General features: G+C 45.7%; 1 protein-coding gene across 1 annotated transcript in view; it reads right to left on the reverse strand.

Annotated features, from left to right (window-relative positions):
* The window catches only part of SYT14 (synaptotagmin 14), a 210,520-nt gene extending 197,925 nt beyond the window's left edge, over positions 1–12,595 (reverse strand). The window contains exon 1 of the mRNA XM_059718210.1: positions 12,543–12,595. Within this exon, the coding sequence (XP_059574193.1) occupies positions 12,543–12,567 (25 nt within the window). The 5' untranslated portion in view covers positions 12,568–12,595. The remainder of the gene's footprint in view (positions 1–12,542) is intronic.
* Positions 12,596–19,316: the final 6,721 nt, after the last annotated feature.

Genomic DNA, 19,316 nt, shown 5'->3' on the forward strand with positions numbered 1-19,316 from the left:
GTCCCCCAGCTATAACATAAACATCATGGGGAAACAGCTCTCTGCCCCTTTAAGAGGGAAAACCTTCCTTCACCTCTAGCTAGCATACCTTCTAGCCCTGGGATCCTTGTGTACTCCCCGAGCCTGACTGTTCCCACAGGCAGCATAGCAGTCAGTTTAGTGTCCCCAGGCAGCTCTCCTGAACAGGAGCTCCTTCCCCTGTGGCTGACAGGGAAAGACTAGCCTGCTAGCTCAAGTCTCAGGCCTATATCCTCCCAGGGCCCTGCCCACTTCCTATCAGCACACTGCCTGGGCTGCCTGCTAATTGTCCAATTGCCCTGCAGCAGCTGCATTCTGCCTACTCGGCAGTGCTTCCCCACTGGGCTGCTTTTGCCTTAAAGGATCGGAGAGCCATAGACACTCTGTTACAGCCTCGAATCTAGGTTGAGAATCATTGCATTAGTACATTTCACTGTGTACACACACACACTCTAAACCCTAATTTTGTAATGAGTTCATGTATATATTCTCTATATACAAAAGCCTTAGTCTGTCTGTAAAGATTTATTTGCACTCTGATTGGCTGAAGGAAACAACAAATCAGTGCTCCAAGAGCATCTGGACAGGAGACAGTGCAGTGGAGTGCTGCCGTGACAGCGGGGACACAGGAGACAGAGCTCCCTGCTGGCAGCGCCGATGGAGCAGAGGGGAGGAGGGCAGCAGGACTGTTCCCCACCTCCCCCGACCAAACGAGAAGTGGGGGCAGGGCCAGATGCAGGGGGACATGGAGCCACAGGGCCCTGACAAATGCTGGCAGGGAGGAGGAGGGAGAGAGGGAGGCACAGTGCGTCTGCCACCACGCCCCAACAACAGCCCCGAATGGGGGGAGGAGGGTAGTGGGCCCGGCCCCAAAGCAGCAGGGGCAAGGGGAGCATGCCTCCGCCACCCTGCTGCCAGCACTCCCCAACAAGAGCCGACAGGGAGGGGGAGGGAGTGGCATGCCCTGCCACCACCAGGCTCTGACAATAGCCAGGAGGGTGGGACAGGTGCAGGGTGGGAAGGCAGGAGGACACAGGCCAGGTGGACCTGGAGCCCGGGGGTGGAAGCCAGACACAGGCCTCTGTCTCTAGCACCTCCGCCCCCCCGCCCCACCCCCAGTCATTCTTGATGGGCAATTGGCTAGTATGCATGTGTGTGTGTCATTATTTTATTTTATTTTTTTTTTTTTTTTTTTTTTTTACACGCACACACACACACACACACACACACACACACACACACACCGCCCCCCACAAATCCTACTTTTGTAATGAGTTCATGTCCAAGTTTTCTAATAAGTAAACATACCAAGAAAAAGTACAAGCTATATAAAAGTGAGATATTATCATTTCCTCACCAGTCTTTTTCCCCCCTAACTCAATGCCACAGCAGTATACATTTCTGGAAGAACAACAGAATCATTAACATAAAAATGCTGAGTTCAAGTAACAGTTTATAATAGTTCATCAGATAAAGTAAAAACACAAACTCATATAAAATAAGCATTAATTATGTGTTTGCTCTGCAACTGGTTTGCAAATATTATTCACTCTGAAAGCTTGAGGAAAATTCACCTGGATATATGACATTGCTAGAGTTCATAGGAGTGGCAGGAATCTAGCATTTGGCAGCATCAAATCCAGATCATGTGACTCCCATGCCAAAGGTTCTGAATCAAAATATAAACGTCCTCCTAAAAGTCTGTATTTGCTTCATGCCAGCATATAGCAACCATACCAGTCCAATCAGCAAAATTAATCTAATTTATCTTAATGACCAGACCTTTATTTCAATAGATAATATAATACATGATGTTGCAAAAAACACCAACTACGTGATTAAGGCAAAAGTATGTGCTTGTGTATTAGTATCTAGCAGAAATAGACCATGGGTCTGCTTTTTGAATTCCAAATGTATATTTATATTAAATGTATACTAAATGCATTGGGCCATAGCATCAAAATTAAAAGTCAACCATTTAAAATGTTCTGCTTCTACATGGACAAAAATATACATTTTCTACCACGTTTGAAAGCTGAGGCTCTATTTTTAACTCTTTAATGAGAGGATATTTTTAATAAATATTCATTTTATTATTAAAGCTTGCTAACGTTTGCCATTATAACCTGGCTTCATTTGCTTATCACTGCAAATTTCTAAGCATTTGGTCAAGACTTTCATTCTTTGGCCTCAGCTTTAAGTTGACTAGTTTGAGAAAATATTAAAAATGGTTTAGCTGTTTTTCAGAATGAGAAAAAAAGGTTGTTTCAACAGTTTTAATAGATTTTCTGACCCACCCACAACTTTCCTTTTTTATGGAGCAGTGACAAAACCATTAGCAAAGGGCTAAAGCTGGGTTCAAGGATGCCTTTTACTGCCTTTTCTGACTGTGGCCGGTTCTAAGCCACACAATCACCATTTGCACATGCATGAGAAAGTGTGGATACTGGCCATGAAAATCTGTGTGTATATTACTACAAATGTTACCCAGCTCAGAAAGCTGCCGCAGTTACAAGCACCATACCAGCTCCTCTTCTCCTGTTGCCTCCCCGCCATCACCTGTTTTATTAGCACACAGATCAGGTGGTACTCTGGAATCAGAAACAGAGCTGTATTATGAAGGCAACTCTTGTATGTAGGACCTTATTCTATTTGTTGCAGTAGTTGGAAGATGTATAGTGTACGAAGCAAAGAACTGTGAGAAGAGAAAGGATAGTCTTGCATTTAACACACACCTCTGAGAGCAGGGATCTGTTTTGTAGTTATGTTGGTCTGAGAAAAAAAAGAGATACACAAAAAGCTCTTGCTTCAGAGGTGATCTCTTTTATTAGACCAACTAAACAGAAGCAAAAAAGTCTTTCTTTGCAAGCTTTTGGGTGCACACATCAGGCTGAGGAGAATTCAAAGACTTTAAAAGTCCTCCTAATTAGAAAAATAAAATAATAAAAGATACCACCTCTGAACCAAGAGCTTGCCTATCTCTTTTTTCCCAGACCAACACGGCTACAAAATAGATCCCTGAAACATGGAAGATATAATATTTTAGCCATTTGGAAAAATAAACTTCATTGCTAAACAAGAAAGAAAGATTTTTTTTCACTTTGGCTGCCTCTGACATCGGACACCTCCAGGGAAGAAGACAGCTAACTCTGCACATCACAGAGCAACACTCTCACAAAAGGACTCCCAGATTCCCAGGGGAATAGAAGCTGGAAGTGTATCTCCCCTGTGTAAAATGAAGTTTATCTTCTACTTTTGACAAGGAGGAGGAGGACTCTGACAATCTTTGAATTCTCCTCAGCCTGATGAAGGGTGTATGTGCCCAAAAGCTTGCAAAGAAAGAATTTTTGTTGCTGCTATTTAGTTGGTCCAACAAAAGATATCACCTCTGAACCAAGAGCTTTGTGTACCTCTGACAGAAGGGTTTTATCACTGGCTTATGCCCCCCACTTCTTTTCCAAGGGTGGGCATGTCACTTAAACCAATGTTTTTGGAGGCAGCCATTAAGGGGCAGATCCTAATCAATCTCTAAGATGCACGCACTTAGACTGTGCAAAAACTAAAATGCAGCCTACCTGTCCTGTCTTAAGCCTAATTGACAGTGTTAAGCCCTTAGGTTTCTTATGCATGAATGGGGAGTCCCACATGATCTGCATTGCCTCATTGTCCAACAGGAATGCTAAGCAGAGGGGTATGACTGAATTCCTTTTTCCTCTTGAAGCATAGACATCTGTCTTAGAGCTGTAAAGGAGGCACTCTGTTCCTATCACAGCCCAGACTTCTCAAGGGGAAGAGATCTATTTAAAACAGGATGCCCTGAACAACAAATTGAGTCTCTCGTTCATACTTGAGTATACCTGGTGGTGGTGCAGTGCTCACTTTTCCCCCAATAGCCTAGTGATAGGGACACTTGCCTGGGAAATCCAGAGACCTGAATTCCAGATCTTCCTCACCCAGACAGCATTCAAACCCATCTCATACTTCTAGGAGAGTGTCCTAATCAGCAGGTGACTTTTATGCATTTCACAATGAACAGCTGCTGGTTAAAAAAAAAAAAAAACAACCAAAAAACCCAAACACACCAGAAATAACCCTGGTAGTCGGGGCCAGAACCCAGACCTCTCTCTTCTAGGGAGCGCTGTAACCACTGGACAACAGGGCCAGACTCCCACTTGCTTACTGTCCTTCTGGCCTCCTTTGAATCGCAACAGAGCTTAGGCAGGAATGAGGCATCTGGGTGCCTGATCTGCATAGTTTATAAGCAGCCCCAGTATTTGAAGCTCGGGCAGTTCTAGTGCCACTAAGAGGGATCAATTTGAATAATTCTTTACGACTTAAGCATCTAAGAGAGTCCAGCGAAGAGCCACACGCATGATCAGAGGTCAGGAAAACAGACCTTACAATGACAGGCTGAGAGCTATGGGACTCTTTAGCCTGGAAAAGTGCAGGCTCAGGGATGATCTGATGGCCACCTATAAGTTTATCAGGAGTGACCACCAGTATCTGGGGGAACGTTTCTTCACCAGAGCACCCCAAGGGATGACAAGGTTGAACAGTTATAAACTCCAGCAAGACTGTTTCAGGCTGGACAGAAGGAAGAATTTCTTTACTGTCCTAGCCCCCAAGGTCTGGAATAGCCTGCCATCGGAGGTGGTTCAAGCACCTATTTTGAACGCCTTCAAGAGAAATTTGCATGTTTATCTTGCTGGGATCCTATAACCTCAGCTGATTTCCTGCCCCTGGGGCAGGGAGCTGGACTCCATGATCTTCTGAGGTCCCTTCCAGCCCTAATGTCTATGAAATCTACATTTTTATATAAGCCTTATTTAGGTGCCCTGGAGATCTGTTAAGATCGGACTACAACTAGCTAGCTGATAGGGAAAAAAAAGCCTAGTTTTCAGTAAATTTCGAATGTGTTTTGCAAAGTATGAAACACACCATTTAAAAATATATGTTTATATTTTTTCAAAACTTTCCCAGTTTTAACATTACATTTTTTTATGCAAGAAAATGACAGAAAAAGAAAGTCTGGTAAGGGAGAGGGAGAGGAAGAGAGGAAGGGAGGGAGAGAAGAAGGAAAGAAAATTGAAATTCTGCTTCTGCAAATCAAATTAATGTCATAGGGCAAGATTTTCAGAAGCGTCTAGAAGGCAGGAGCCCATGGCCAATGACAGTCAATGAGATCTAGACTCCTAAATTTCTCAGGGAGTATCCACACTGATCAAACTCTGAGGTTTGCCCTCAACCAGACCAAGCCATGTGAGCTGCTCTCCCCATCTACATCTTACCTTATGGCCAGCACCAAGATTGTCCTCACTGGCCTTCCTCAAGCAGAGGCCTCTTAGGAATCAACCTGATCACTATCTGTCTTCTGTACTTGGCTAAGATTTTGGAAGGTAGAGAGAGGAGGTAGGGTATAGAAAGGCTGGAAGAGGACTGTGGGATTGTTGCTGGTGGGTTTCCTGTGCTCTGTGCCTGTGGCACCCAAATACACTTCAAATAGGGGTGGGTTGGGAGCAAACACAGCATCAGGCTTGAGGTTCAATTCTGAGGTCACTGGGAGCTGAGCTTATAGATGCTGGCTGGTATGGGCTGAAGGGTGGTCTTCCAGCAGTGTAGATGTATCCTTCAGTGCTTATGAAGATTTTGTCCCATATCATTTTGGAAGAAAATTCTACTTAGAGGAACCAGTCTGATTCTGCCGCATGAGATTTGGGAAGGGACAGGGTTTGGGAAGTTTGTACTGGCAGCCCTGAACAATCTGGCTCTGTGCACCTGAGCTTTATCGACTTATTCATCACAGTGCAGAAGAGTATGCAGAAGGCAGGAGTGTATATACTGATGATAAATTCATGATCATGAAATTCTACTGGCTTAATCCTTCCATGTGGGAGTGAAGATGTTGCAGAAGCTACTGCAGACCAGAAGCTGCTGGAGTAGCCATATAGTACCTCTGTTAATTTTCTATAGCATAAATGGGATGATTTCATCTTCCACAGAATTCTTTTGGGTTTGGCATAGTGGAGAGGATTTGACCCTGAGCACAGAATCTATTGGCATGAAGAGAGAAAAGGCCAGTACCCCCAGCAGAATATAGCTTTGAGACAGCAGTATCTTTCTGCTGCCCTTTAATGTAGTGTTGCCATAATAGACATAAAGGTATCTATTGCTGTTCACTAAAGAGCCTGGCTCTGAGGAGATACAGAATAGCAGTTCAACACAGAACATAAAAACAATTACAGAAGCTGCAGGGAAAATAGATAACCTTTCAATCCATTTATCACAATGCTTGCAGTTTCCATTTAAAGGCTGGTAAAACAATACTAAATACTGAACAAAGGAAGTTAATCTATATCTAAAAAATTATATTTAAAACAGTGAAACTGTATACTTTGCTCTTCCCGACAGTTAGGCAACAAGTATTTGCCAACCCAGCTACCATTTCTGTCACAATTGTCAAAGATTAGAACCGTCACTTGCATTTTACTTTTAGCTTCCAGAATTGCAAAACCTGTATCTTGTTCATTCTTAAGGAAAGAGGCAACAAGCTAAATCTCTCTGACCCCCAGTTCTCAGTTGTTGGAGGTAATTTATGCATCCACACACGATGAATATGTATTTTTACCTACAGGTTTTTTTTATAAAATAATTACAGCCTGGCATACATTTGCATTGGAAAAAAATGTTGTTATGGAGCCATGTTGTTGGTTTGGGGAGACAAAGGCAGAAGTCATGCTCCTGGTTAAAGGTGTATAGCTGTCTGAGTTCCTATGCAGGATAACCCACTAGTACAGCAAGTTACATAGCATTTTGTTTGATTTTATTTTTGTTTTAGCTTACATATAAGTGATATGCCCAACTTTTGGGGAGCAATATCCAGGACACAGTCTCAGATGCCTGACAGAACTCCAGACTCAGAGCTCCATACCACTGCTAGTTCCAGTTAGAGTAGCTGCCTTAGTGCCAAGAAGCAGAACTATGCAGCCTGCCCACAGAGCTGTGTGAACAGGGCTATGCTGCTTCTGCCTCAAGAATCACCAAATGGCATTGACAGGAATACAGTTGACTTTGTCCTGATAAATAAATGATGGAAAAGTGCACTGGTAGATGTCTCATTGGATGAGAGTCTAAGATGTAAAGGCCAGTAAGATCTATTATGGAGGTGCTAGAAAGGCCAGCTATAAGGAAGGAATAGGAGGAGAGGGTCAGCTAAGAGCCTTGAACTAAGCACTAAGGTATGGCTAGAAGAGATTAAGTGAGCCTTACAAAGTCAGCTGCCTCAGGTCTACTAAGGGGTAAAAAGGCAGCTAGGTAGCCTGAAGTATATCAGAAGAAATCCTCCATGTGGCCAATGAAAAGCAAAAGCTAAAGTGAAGAGGGTCCTATTAGTCATATGTAGCTGTACCAGAATGCCAGACTAGTGAAGAGGGCAGTTAAGTTGGACAAGGAGACCTAGCTCAAAGAAGAGTACTGCAGCACTGAGAAGTTTGTAGGAGAGCTCAAGTCAAGAGAAGCATTCATCATAGTTAGGATGGTGAGGAAGAAGAACCAGCCTAGACTCTGCACCATTAAAGATAATGATGGCTCAGTTGTTTCAGAAAAGAGCGATCCTAAGCAATGAGCTGAATATTGTGAGGGCCTTTTTAAGTTTGACAGAGTGAAGATAAACAGGCTCTCAAAGACCTGGAAATTATAGCCTTGCCAGGGCAGAGAGACAACAAGGATGACATCTTGATGGAGTTGAGAAAATTATCAGAAGACTAAAGAAAAAACAAAAGCCCAGGAGTGGATAGCATATTTGTAGGGCAGATTGCAGAAGGAAGCAGAGATTTAATTAGGAAGCTGCATACAACAATATCTGGAAAGAAGAAAAGACCCCTGAAGAATGGGGAAAGTTTATCTGGGTGATGAGAGCCAAGAAAAGAGACTGCACAAATTACAAGATGATCTCTCTGGTCACCCACCTGAGTACAGTACACCTCACAGTGTTTCTTAAAAGCTTCACAACCTAGATAGTAAAAACTTATTGTAGGGGCAGGCAAGTTTCCACAAAGACAGCAGGATGGAGCAGCCCAGAGCTGATGAAAAAATAAAGAAAGTTTGATAGGATGTTCATCAACCTCAAAACAGGAATGTCAGGAGCTGGGAAAAAATACTGTTCACTAGGGCACCCCAAGAAGGACAAGGAACAATGGCCATAAACTGTTAGAGGATAGTTTCAGGTTGGATGTAAGGAAGAATTTATTTACAGTAAGGGTGACCAGAATCTGGAATAGACTTCCCAAGGAGGTGGTGCAGTCCCCAACCGTGCAAGTCTTCAAGAGAAGACTGGACGGACACCTTGCTGGGATCATTTGATCTCAGCAGTATTCCTGCCCAGAGCAGGGTGTTTTGACTTGATCTTTTGAGGTCCCTTCCAGCCCTTAATGTCTATGATTTTATATGATTCTATGAAAATAACATCAACTCAGTATGGTACAGTGTGGGCTGTGAGCAAGAAGCTGCTATAGCCATGATCAAAAACATTTATAAAGAGGTGATGTTTGCAATCCTGGTAAATAGTGAGCTAAGCTGTTGTTCAAGATGATGATCAGCTACAGAGTGAACAGAAATCTCCTTCCTGACCTGTCTTGACAGATTGATGGATGGAGTTGAAACAACCGAAGGTGTTGGGATAAGGTTCATGGCAGAGAGACTATGGTCTGATAGACACAGAGAACAAAGGCTTGCAGAGCCTTATTGATGCCTCCACAAGACTGTCAAATGATTTGGGCTGTTTAACAACATGTAGAAGACAATGGGAAAACAAATACTCTAAGGAGATTGGAAGGAAGATACAGCTGGTGTAGGCAGCCCTGAGTGACCTGAAGTCAATAAGGCGAGATGAGGGAATCTCCCAACACACAAAAATCAGAATGCTCAAGGGACATGTACGCTCAATCCTGCTCTATTTGACAGAAACATGCACCTTTAGGAAGGCTGATGCACAAAGACAGTTGGCCTTTGAAATTAAATGTTATGATGAGAGCACACCAGAAGTGAAACAAGCGGAAATGGGATCACAGTGAAAGGAAAAGTCATTGCCTCCATAATGAGAAGGAAGCTACAGCTGTTTGGAAACATGTGTCAAGTAAAGGATGACCACCTGCTAAAGACCATGCTTTTCAGCATCAAAGAGGACCAGATCAAGAAACAGACTATACAATGGTATAGTGCAACAAGGGCTTACAGACACTTTATGCTGAAGGGTGAGTCAGAGCATAAAGGAGATGTAGAGAACAATGCGTGACTGACCCCTACAGATGCTATAGGCTATGGGGTGGGGGGTCAGGAGGGAAGAAGATTTAGCTATTTATGACTGTGGTTATCTTCATTCTACAATAAATTCTTCTGAACATTTCATAGTATTATTGAAAGTGACTTTATTTATGTGGATCAAATAATGAATGGCTATGTTCCAGCACATGCAATGGGCTATTCACTATTCTGTCATTCATTCTGCTAGTCTCAGTTCATTGACAGCATATCCATTTTGGTGGTGTTAAAGACAGAGCTGTCCTGAGTTGAAAATGATCTATAGTAAATGCTTTTGGAAAGGCAACACATAAAGACTCTTGTAAAATTTTGTTTAAGTGGCACAATCTTGGGGATAGATTTCTTAAAACTCTATCCAATTTCTATGTTCCAAAGACCCCATAAATACAGTATATTCCAGTTTTCATGCTACTCCATATCAGGAATCAGCACATGGATAGAATTTTTATTGACTGACCTTTGGAAGAGCAGGAGTTGGGGGGGAAGTGGCAGGGAGAGAAAGCCGGGGTAGGCAGTGGGGGGCAGAGGCAGTGGGGCCCAGTGGGGTGGAGCAGCAGCTCCAGCTCTGACTGACTCCAACCTTGAGCCCAGGTTAGGACTGAAACCACCCCTGAGCCACAGCAGTTGCCTTCTTCCCCCCTCCTCCCCTCCACCATTCCAACAGCTTGTACTCAAAATTCAGCATCAGGAATTTTTCTTGTGCATGTTGAAAAAAAAAAAAAATGGTCTTGGATTTGTGTAAATATGGTACATTTAATTACCACAAATGTTGTTCCCTCACCCTTGATCATGTTCAGGAATTCCAACAATCAGCACAGTGCCATCACTGACACCCTCAGCAATATCAACTTCCCATTTATAGTATCTAAACTATGACCTCTAAGCTTCTGTAAGGTGATTGTTTTATGTCTGTAACTACTAAGTATACATTATTGATTAAGACTGCATTTAAAATGTTAGCAATATAGATGAAGGTACACTTTGGAAGAGTAAATATCAATTCTGGTACTACTTACCATGAAGAAATACAACTCACTTCATTCAGCATAACCACAAAGGCCCTAAATTTTAAGTTTAATCTGTCTTGAATTCAATTTCATTGTAAAAAAAATGGGTAACATAACCTCAAAGATGAGCATTTAAACGTATACAAGTCAGAAAACTGAATTGTTAAGGCTTCTGCAGCAGTGCTATCAGAAACAAATCACATTTGTGACATATGGTTAAAACCTATGGTGTTATTCATGCAAAGGTCCCTTTGACTCAGGAAGCATAGCTATTGTAATAAATACATTGTTGTTCAAAGGGTGTACTTGGTAGCCATGTTGGTCTGAGACAAAAAGACATACAAAAAACTAGAACTCTTGGTTCCAAAATGATCTTTTATTAGACCAACTGGAAAATGGCAAGAAAATTGTCCTTTTCCGCAAGCTTTTGGGATCAAAGTCCCTTCGTCAGTGTCACGGCAAGGTCCTGCAGGAGGGCCGTGATCTCCTTAAGGCCCCCTCTCCGTGTCAAGTTGGCCCAAGGGCACCCTTTGTTTCTCGCCCGCCACGTCTTTGCTGTTAGATAAGGTTGGGAGGCTGCCTTATGCCCTCTCGGACACGACTCTATGTTGACTCAGACCCCATGGTTTTCCCGGACTCCTTGTGGGTCTTCTCCTGCAAATGGGTGCTTTGGGGCACCCTAGCCTTATGGACTATGCGTGGCTCCAACCACCCCTGATACCACGCCCCAAGCCTCGCAGTTGGAATCGACGTTGGTCTGTCTCTGTCTATATTCACGCCCGTAACCCCGGGCCTTCTCTGAGTGCTGCCCCCTTCTCTGGGGCCTTCTCTAATAAGGCACTCCCCTCTTCGGGGCTCGCCGTGCCCATGCTAGGGCTTCTCAATAATGCCCCGTCTCTGGGGCTCGTCACGCCCGCACTGGGACTTCCTAATAGTGCCCCCTCCTGGGGCTCGCCGTGCCCGCACTGGGCTTCTTAAACGGCTGTCCCCTTCCCTGGGGCTCGTTGTGCCCAACTTGGGCTTCTCTAAGTTGCCCCCTTCCTGGGGCTCGTTGTGCCCAACTTGGGCTTCTCTAAGTTGCCCCCTTCCCTGGGGCTTGTTGTGCCCAACTTGGGCTTCTCTAAGTTGCCCCCTTCCCTGGGGCTCGTTGTGCCCAACTTGGGCTTCTCTAAGTTGCCCCCTTCCCTGGGGCTCGTTGTGCCCAACTTGGGCTTCTCTAGGTTGCCCCCTTCCTGGGGCTTGTTGTGCCCGCGCTAGGGCTTCTCTAGGTTGCCCCCTTCCTGGGGCTCGCTGTGCCCGCGCTAGGGCTTCTTAAATGGCTGTCCCCTTCCCTGGGGCTCGTTGTGCCCAACTTGGGCTTTTCTAAGTTGCCCCCTTCCTGGGGCTCGTTGTGCCCAACTTGGGCTTCTCTAAGTTGCCCCCTTCCTGGGGCTCGTTGTGCCCAACTTGGGCTTCTCTAAGTTGCCCCCTTCCTGGGGCTCCTTGTGCCTGCGCTAGGGCTTCTCTAGGTTGCCCCCTTCCTGGGGCTCGTTGTGCCCGCGCTAGGGCTTCTCTAGGTTGCCCCCTTCCTGGGGCTCGTTGTGCCCGCGCTAGGGCTTCTCTAGGTTGCCCCCTTCCTGGGGCTCGCCGTGCCCGCACTGAGCTTCTTAAATGGCTGTCCCCTTCCCTGGGGCTCATTGTGCCCAACTTGGGCTTCTCTAAGTTGCCCCCTTCCTGGGGCTCGTTGTGCCCGCGCTAGGGCTTCTCTAGGTTGCCCCCTTCCTGGGGCTCGTTGTGCCCGCGCTAGGGCTTCTCTAGGTTGCCCCCTTCCTGGGGCTCGTTGTGCCCGCGCTAGGGCTTCTCAAAAGTGCCCCTCTGTAGGGCTTGTTACGCCCACACTAGGGCTTCTCAAATGCCCCCTCTCTGGGGCTGGGGTCTAAGCACCCCGTAAGCTGCGCCCCCACTGGCGCTGGGGTCCTCACACTCCGCTGTGAGTCCCCGATGAGTACGCTGCGCCCTCACTGGCGCTGGGGCCCCCACACCACTGTGGGTTCCTATGAGGCCTCCTCCAACCCCTAATAGCCTCACCCAAACCACCGGTGTAACATCAACACCAAACAAAAACTCGAGCCTCCTGCCTATAACATAATGTAAAGCCACCTGGCTAAACCACGTTGCACAAACGCCCTAGAGCTGACATCTATAACTCTGCTCAAACAGTACCTGCAAGTCTTGCTGCTTCTCGCATCCCCACTCCCAGAGCTCCTGCCTCTCTGGCTGCTGGCAGGGAACTGCCAACCTGGCCTCAGCCCTGGGCTTTATAAGAGCCCGCCTCTGCCTCCTACAGGCAGCTGACTGCTGGCAGGTGTGGGTCATTTGCTCCCTCCAGTTGCCCTGGCAACCCACAGGTGGGCTCCTATTCCCTGCTAGGGCTCCCTATGCACTGCCAGAGCTTTTCCTCTGGCAGTTTCTGCCCTCTAGGAGCAGGGCACCTCAGTGCTCTGCGACAGTCAGGCTCTGGGAAAAGTGTAGATGGTATAAGATGGTAAAAAGTCCCCATAGGCAGGAAATAAACTTCATTTTGCACAGAGGGAGCTGAAGATGGAAGTCTGTCCCTCTGGGTCCATGAGAGTGTCTTTGTGAGCTGTGTTGAGTAGCTCTTTGATGTGTTGATCAGGTAGAATTCCTTCCCTGAAGGTGTCAGATGGCAGACAGGGAGGCAGAAAAGCTTCCTTGTTGTTCTGCAATTAAGTCTAAAATCCAAAATCAGCTAAAATTCAGCATCTTCCATGTTTCAGGGGTATACTTGGTAGCCGTGTTGGTCTGAGACAAAAAGACACGTTGTTCAAAGGCGTATATGCTTCCTTTGGACATCAGTGTGTTTATTTTGCACCTCTATTTGTCTGTGCAGCAGTGGCAGATTTTTGCCTAAAATCATGCACGATCATCCCTAAGATGATCACATCAGTTAGCAGGGCCCTCCTGTGGCACAAAGTTGACATAGCAATCCTTTATGCCAGAAGACTAGGGGCTAAAGAAAGCAAATACAGGTTTCCCTCTATTTATGCGGGTTCTATATATGCAATTTCTCTCTTATCCAATGACCGTTTTTATACCCTGGAACAGGGTGTCTTCCTTGTCAGCTCTCCGCCCTGCTTCTGGGGTAACTGCCCGCTTCGCTTGCCTTCCACGCCTTGATGGAAAAATTTGAGAATTGTTACTAAGGCAGGAGGCTACCCATTACTCACCCTGCTGACAGGGCCCTTAATCCCCACTCTGACCTGCCCTCCATGGGTCCTATGCCTCGCAGATGTTGCTCTGTGTGTTACCTCTCCAGCTTACAGCCGGAGCAAACTGGGCACACAGTTATAGTTCTACCCTGCTTCTCCTAAGGGCCACTTACACACCACCCCTCTCTCACCGGGGTCCCCTTCACTCTGCTGGCTCTCACCCAGCCTCTTTCATGCTGCCCTCTCTCTTGGGCCACAACCATACCACCCGGCCTCGCTGGGCTTATCTCACCATGCCTCAGTCAGCCCCGGAGCGGTCTGTTGAGTGTCCCCCGCTACCCTCACCTGAGTGTTGACTGTGCAATTCTACAACTGCTGGCTTACTTCGCTTCTGGCCCCTCACTGGGCCACTATGCCCCCACTGGGCCTCTTCAATCGCCCACACTCAAGGGGTCTCACTACTCATCGCCCCTCTCTCAGGGTCTCACTCACGCTCCCAGGCTTTACCTGCCGCTTGGGCATGGCCCCAGGTCCCTCCTCCAGCCTGAGCTCTGCCTCAGGGCTCCTTAACGAGCCTGGGCTCCCCCTGCTCATTAGATCACCAGCAGGGATGTAGGGCTGGGGTTATAAGGCACCCTGCCCCACCTTTCACCAGGGAGGTAACTGGCCTGGCATTTCCTGGGGGCTCCCACACCACTAGGAGCCCCAGCAGGCCACTCATCCCCAGCAGGGTGCAGTTTTATGTATTATGTCTTACCCAGGACAAGGGGTCACCTCCTCCCCTGCCTTCCTGATACTCTCAAAGCAGCCTCTCAACCTGATGTTACCTCCTTCCTCCTGCAACAAACTGCTGCCCAACTTATATCCCTGGGTCCAAAATGGCTGCCCTCCTCAGGCACCTGGCTGCTGCCTGTTTTCTGCCCTTAAAGTGGCAGGCACCAAAAGTGCCCTGCCACATACCCAGCTTCATTATATATGAAGTAAAGTCACTCTTATGTGATTGGCTCCGAAGCGCCGCTTGTCCCCACTCACCCCAGCTCCTGGGCTGCGCCGTGCCGTGGTGCAGGCAGGTCGTGTCGGCTGCTCCCAGGGCTGCTGCAGCAGGTACGGGGGTGAGCGAGGAGAAACGGAGGCCCAGGGCGCGGCAAGGTAAGTCTGAGGGGGAAGGGGCAGGGGAGGGACACGGTGCAGCCCGTCAGCTGCTCCTGGGGCTGCAGCAGGGACCAAAACAGAGGGAAGTGTGAATGGGTGTGGGGTGTGCCTCTTGCTGCTACACGTACCCCGGGAGGGCTGCAGGCTGCGGGGTTGCGCCAGGCTCTGCATGCAGGATGAGAGCAGGTTGCCGGCTGGGCCCAGCAGCAGCACCGGGCTCTTCCTAATGTTCAGGGCTGGTGGCAGCCTACTCTCGTCCCGCTACAGACGGGCTGCAGGCCGCAGCAGGCTGGGGCCAGCGGCACTGGGCTCTTCCCGGTGCTCGGTGTCGGCACTGGGAGGAAGGTTGGGGGGGGACTATGGTGAATTTTGGGGTGGCAGCAGCCCCTCCCATCACTGCAGCCCATCCTGAGTGCCAGGAAGAGTCTGGTGTCACCACCAGGCCCAGCCTGCAATGGCTGCTAGCCCCAGCCTGCTCTCATCCTGCTGCTGGCTGCTGCCCACCCCGAATGCTGGGAAGAGCCCGGTACTGCCCCTGGCCCCAGCCTGCAGCAGGATGAGAGCAGGCTACCACCAGCCTCAAGCACCAGAAACAGCCCAGTGCCATCACTGGTCCCAGCTTACAGTGGGATGAGAGCAGGCTGCCACCCACCCCAAGTGCCAGGAAGAGCTGAGTGTCTGGGAGCAGCTGACACTGCCTGCTTGCAGCTGCTGGGCTGCACTGCACCCCTCTCTCCACCTCTTCCCTAGCCCCAGACACTGTCCCTCCCCCACTCCCCGCCATGGAAACATATCCCGATTTGTTACATTATAAACTGGGTTCCCTTTATGCAATTTTGATTTATGCAGTTTTGCAGGAATGCATCTACCATATAAATTGAGGGAAACCTGTACAGTAGAAGAGCCTTCCTAGGTTTAGGTTACTGATCCCACTGTACAAATGAGGGTTTGCAAATCAACAGCAAATGGAGCTGCCCAGCTGATTGCACAGGACTGCTGAGCTGCCCAGCCGATTGCTATTTTGAAAGGCATCACTTCTCTGATTAGCTGCGCAGGGCTGCTGATGAGCTCCAGCTGCATGGAGAAGCAGCACTGCTGAAATAAAAGCCAAAGCTAAAAGCTGAGCAGGTTAGTGTTAATTTGGCAACCTTCTGTAAATCAAGCAGGTTGTGAATCACCCTGATGCAAACAATCCAGGTTCTACTGTAGAATTAAGGCCAAGCTGCAGCCCACAAGCCCCCAGCTGCCAGTTTGGCCCTTTGGGGTCATTAGCAGTAGCTGTAACTTAGACCATCTCTAATTTATATCAGGAGTTTAGACAAATCCACCACTGCCCCTTTGACGAGAGAGTATTTGCAAGCCTTCCTAAACTGTGCTGTTAGCTCCTTAGCAGCAGATGATTTGAATTGTGGAATCAGAAAAAATATATGCCTTAAACTTTGATTATTTTAGTTATAAGATGACATAACCGCTTTGTGTAGAATTGCTGGCTCGGTACAGTAGAACAGATAAGGGCAAGTGTTTGTTCTTTGTAACTCTTCTGCAAATGCTTCTCTCACCACGGCCTTGAAGGTAGAAAAAAAAAGTATGTACAAAGTAGATTTCCAGGTGCAAGAAGGAGGTTTGTGAACTAACCCTACCTCCCCCATAATTCCCATCCTGATAACAGCAAAGAAATAATGAAGTAATATTATAGCTGCTTTTCATGCTAATTTCACTATATGATCACGTGAGTTGTAAGCAACTGTTAAAAAGTATATAAGCCTCCTGATTTTGCTCTTGGGGGGGGGACCCCTTCCAAGTGCTTGGGAAATCCATGTCACTTTGGAACTCCCCCTACAGCTGTAGTTTCTTTTGAATAAAAGCTTCTGCTGACCTGACCCAAAAGTACTCTGTGTGTGTTTCCACGACAGAATCAAACTGTTTCTGTTCCATTGGAATTCAATAGCAAATTTTGCAAAGGACCAGTATCCTTGCTACATAAGAACAGTAGCAAGACATTTATGTATTTAAAAAATTATACCATTGGGAAGGGTTATAATTCTTTAACTGAGATCATAAGAATGGTTTGTATTTACTTATACCAAGGAAATGCAATAAATTCCAAGGCTTTTTTTTTTTTTTTAATAGTTTTATTCATTAGATTGGCAAGAAAGAACAGCAATTTAAATTGGCTTCACCATAATTTGGAATAAAACCAGACAAATAAAATTCACCTTATAATTCACCTTTTGAGTCAGCATCTTGTTCTGTACATCTGGTCACAGCATCTTTCAGAACTTTGATCTGTATATATATATATATTTTACCCTCTCAAATCAAAACACAGATGGTTGGAGCCAGAATGAAAAGTTTTGGTTTTTGTAACAAAAGTCCTTTATTTTTTTGAAATTTTACTTGTATCACTTGCCTAGCATATTTCTCAGCAGGAGATTGAAGAGTTCTCTTTATAGTTAAAAATAAGACAGCTTACTCACTGGAAATAAAAGAAAGAAATACAGACCATAAAAAAAATAACAAATCTCAATTACTAATTGAAATTATTTTAACTACTAGCTAAAATAAATAGATGCAGATATAATAAAGCAGACTATAAATAACACTTCTTTAACTATAATTATAGGAGATGGATTATAATAGTACAACAAAGGACCCAATCCAGCAAACCTTCAAGGAAAATTCTCATTGAAACCACTGGTGCTAATGCTAATAGAAGATTTTCCTGAGAAATGATGAGGCCTACAGTTAAGCACACTGATTTAGAACTCAACCTCTAGAAGAGCCGAACAATCCAAAGCAAACTGAGGCCAGCTTGGGTATGTGTTGCAACTGATATTCGTGGGAGAGTGTAATTTAATTCTACCTTGTGGATGTGTCTTCAAGTGCCCCTGACTGTGCAGTTGCTACTGCAGAGTCATTTAGTACTTGATAAATGTACTAAATGTAGCATTCAAGCAGACATTGGGGGACGCTGTCCTTTTGCAACTATCTATGTAGTGCAAAGGAGAAGAAACAAAAAATCTGGATAAAGTTGTTCAGTCTGGAACTAATAATGCCCCTTTGTAAGATGCACATAACCAACAAATAACTAAGTTCCTAAAATCCACTCCCTGCCATTTTACCATATGCAAAGGGTTTAATCTGGCATGAACTATGTCTGTGTTATCAAGGTTCTCAAGCATCTTTCATTTCAAGGAATGCCATTCATTTGAGTTCTGAAGTTACCTTTATTCCACATAAATGTGATATCCTCTCACTTTATAACTGAAAATGACTTTGAGTAGAAATGCAGAATAACGAAACTACATTTATATACCATTTTAGCCTTATGTGCATCCTGCAGCCTTGTAAATTTTGCAAAGTAGGGGCCTAATTCCAATGAACTATCAGTGGGATTAGATCCTGCAACACTGCAGATTTAGAGCCATGGGCATTCACTCCCAAATATCTTCCTACTCAGAATTCTCCACTGTTTGTTGATAGCTTTCTCTCTTTCCTGCCTTGTGTCAAGGCCCTATGGACTACAGCCAAGCATTTCTCTCAATTTCTTATAACGAGAAAATTCTTTAGACTTGGCATTTTTATGTCTTTCAGAGATTACAAAAGAAAAAAGAATCATTGTACTTTAAACAATCTTTCAGGTTGAGGCAGTAATTATTTATATGGGAAGGAAGGTTTTACCAGTTCTTAAAGACTGCAAATGGAATCAGATTTCCCCTTTCCATTAGATGAAGGGCAAGAATGAATACCACAACTCATCCAGTGGGTCTATTAATGGAGGCTCTGTTAATTTGCAGTTGATGACTGAGCTTAAGAAAGCCAATTTGCTTTATATGTTCATCATTCAGTATGCTTTCCAAGCATTCAAAAATGGGAATAATAATGATGTTGCACCTTTTTCCCATCATCCCATATCAGATACAGCTTGATTAGCTTCTGTGCAGGTGGATATTTATGTATAGATGTTATTGAAGGAAAGCCTTGGAAAAAAAAGTTTATGATTTTTACATATATTTTGGAGAGTTAAGGTGTGCAGGCACTTTGCTCTTTTGAGAAAACAGGTTCTGTAGTGCACATCGAGCTTCTGCCATAGCTTTCCTTTCACTCCTACTCAGGCACCCTCCACTGACTGGTTGATAATTTCTTTGCTCAAGCAACATGCAAATGCCTCAGGAGCCAATGATTACAGAGGAGAAAGAAATCTGTCAGGTAGGTAGGACTAGTCACAAGGACAACCTGAATATCAGGATACAAATCTTGATTTACACTCTTTAGTCATGTTGGAGCTGATGTAGAGAGAAGAAAGTTTAGAGTAATGTGCTGCTAAGCAGACGGGCTGCTACATTTTGTAGCATCTGGATTTTTTCAGGTGTAGAGTTTTCTAGGTTGAGTCTAAAATGGCCAGTATCTCCCAGAACAAGAGGTAAACCAATGTTTCCATTTCCAGTTCTATGGCTCCCCTTTCTCTTTCAGAGCTGCCTTGTCTTACTACCTTTCTCTAGCTTTTCATATTGCTGTGTGACAGGCTGGCTGGCAGTGACTTAGCTCAGGGGTTTTGAAGAGGCAAAAGATGATTGGAGGACTTGGGATTCCCTTTCCTCACCAATCAGGCCCC

Source organism: Alligator mississippiensis, chromosome 1, assembly GCF_030867095.1.
Source record: "Alligator mississippiensis isolate rAllMis1 chromosome 1, rAllMis1, whole genome shotgun sequence".
In the NCBI taxonomy this organism is placed as follows: domain Eukaryota; kingdom Metazoa; phylum Chordata; order Crocodylia; family Alligatoridae; genus Alligator; species Alligator mississippiensis.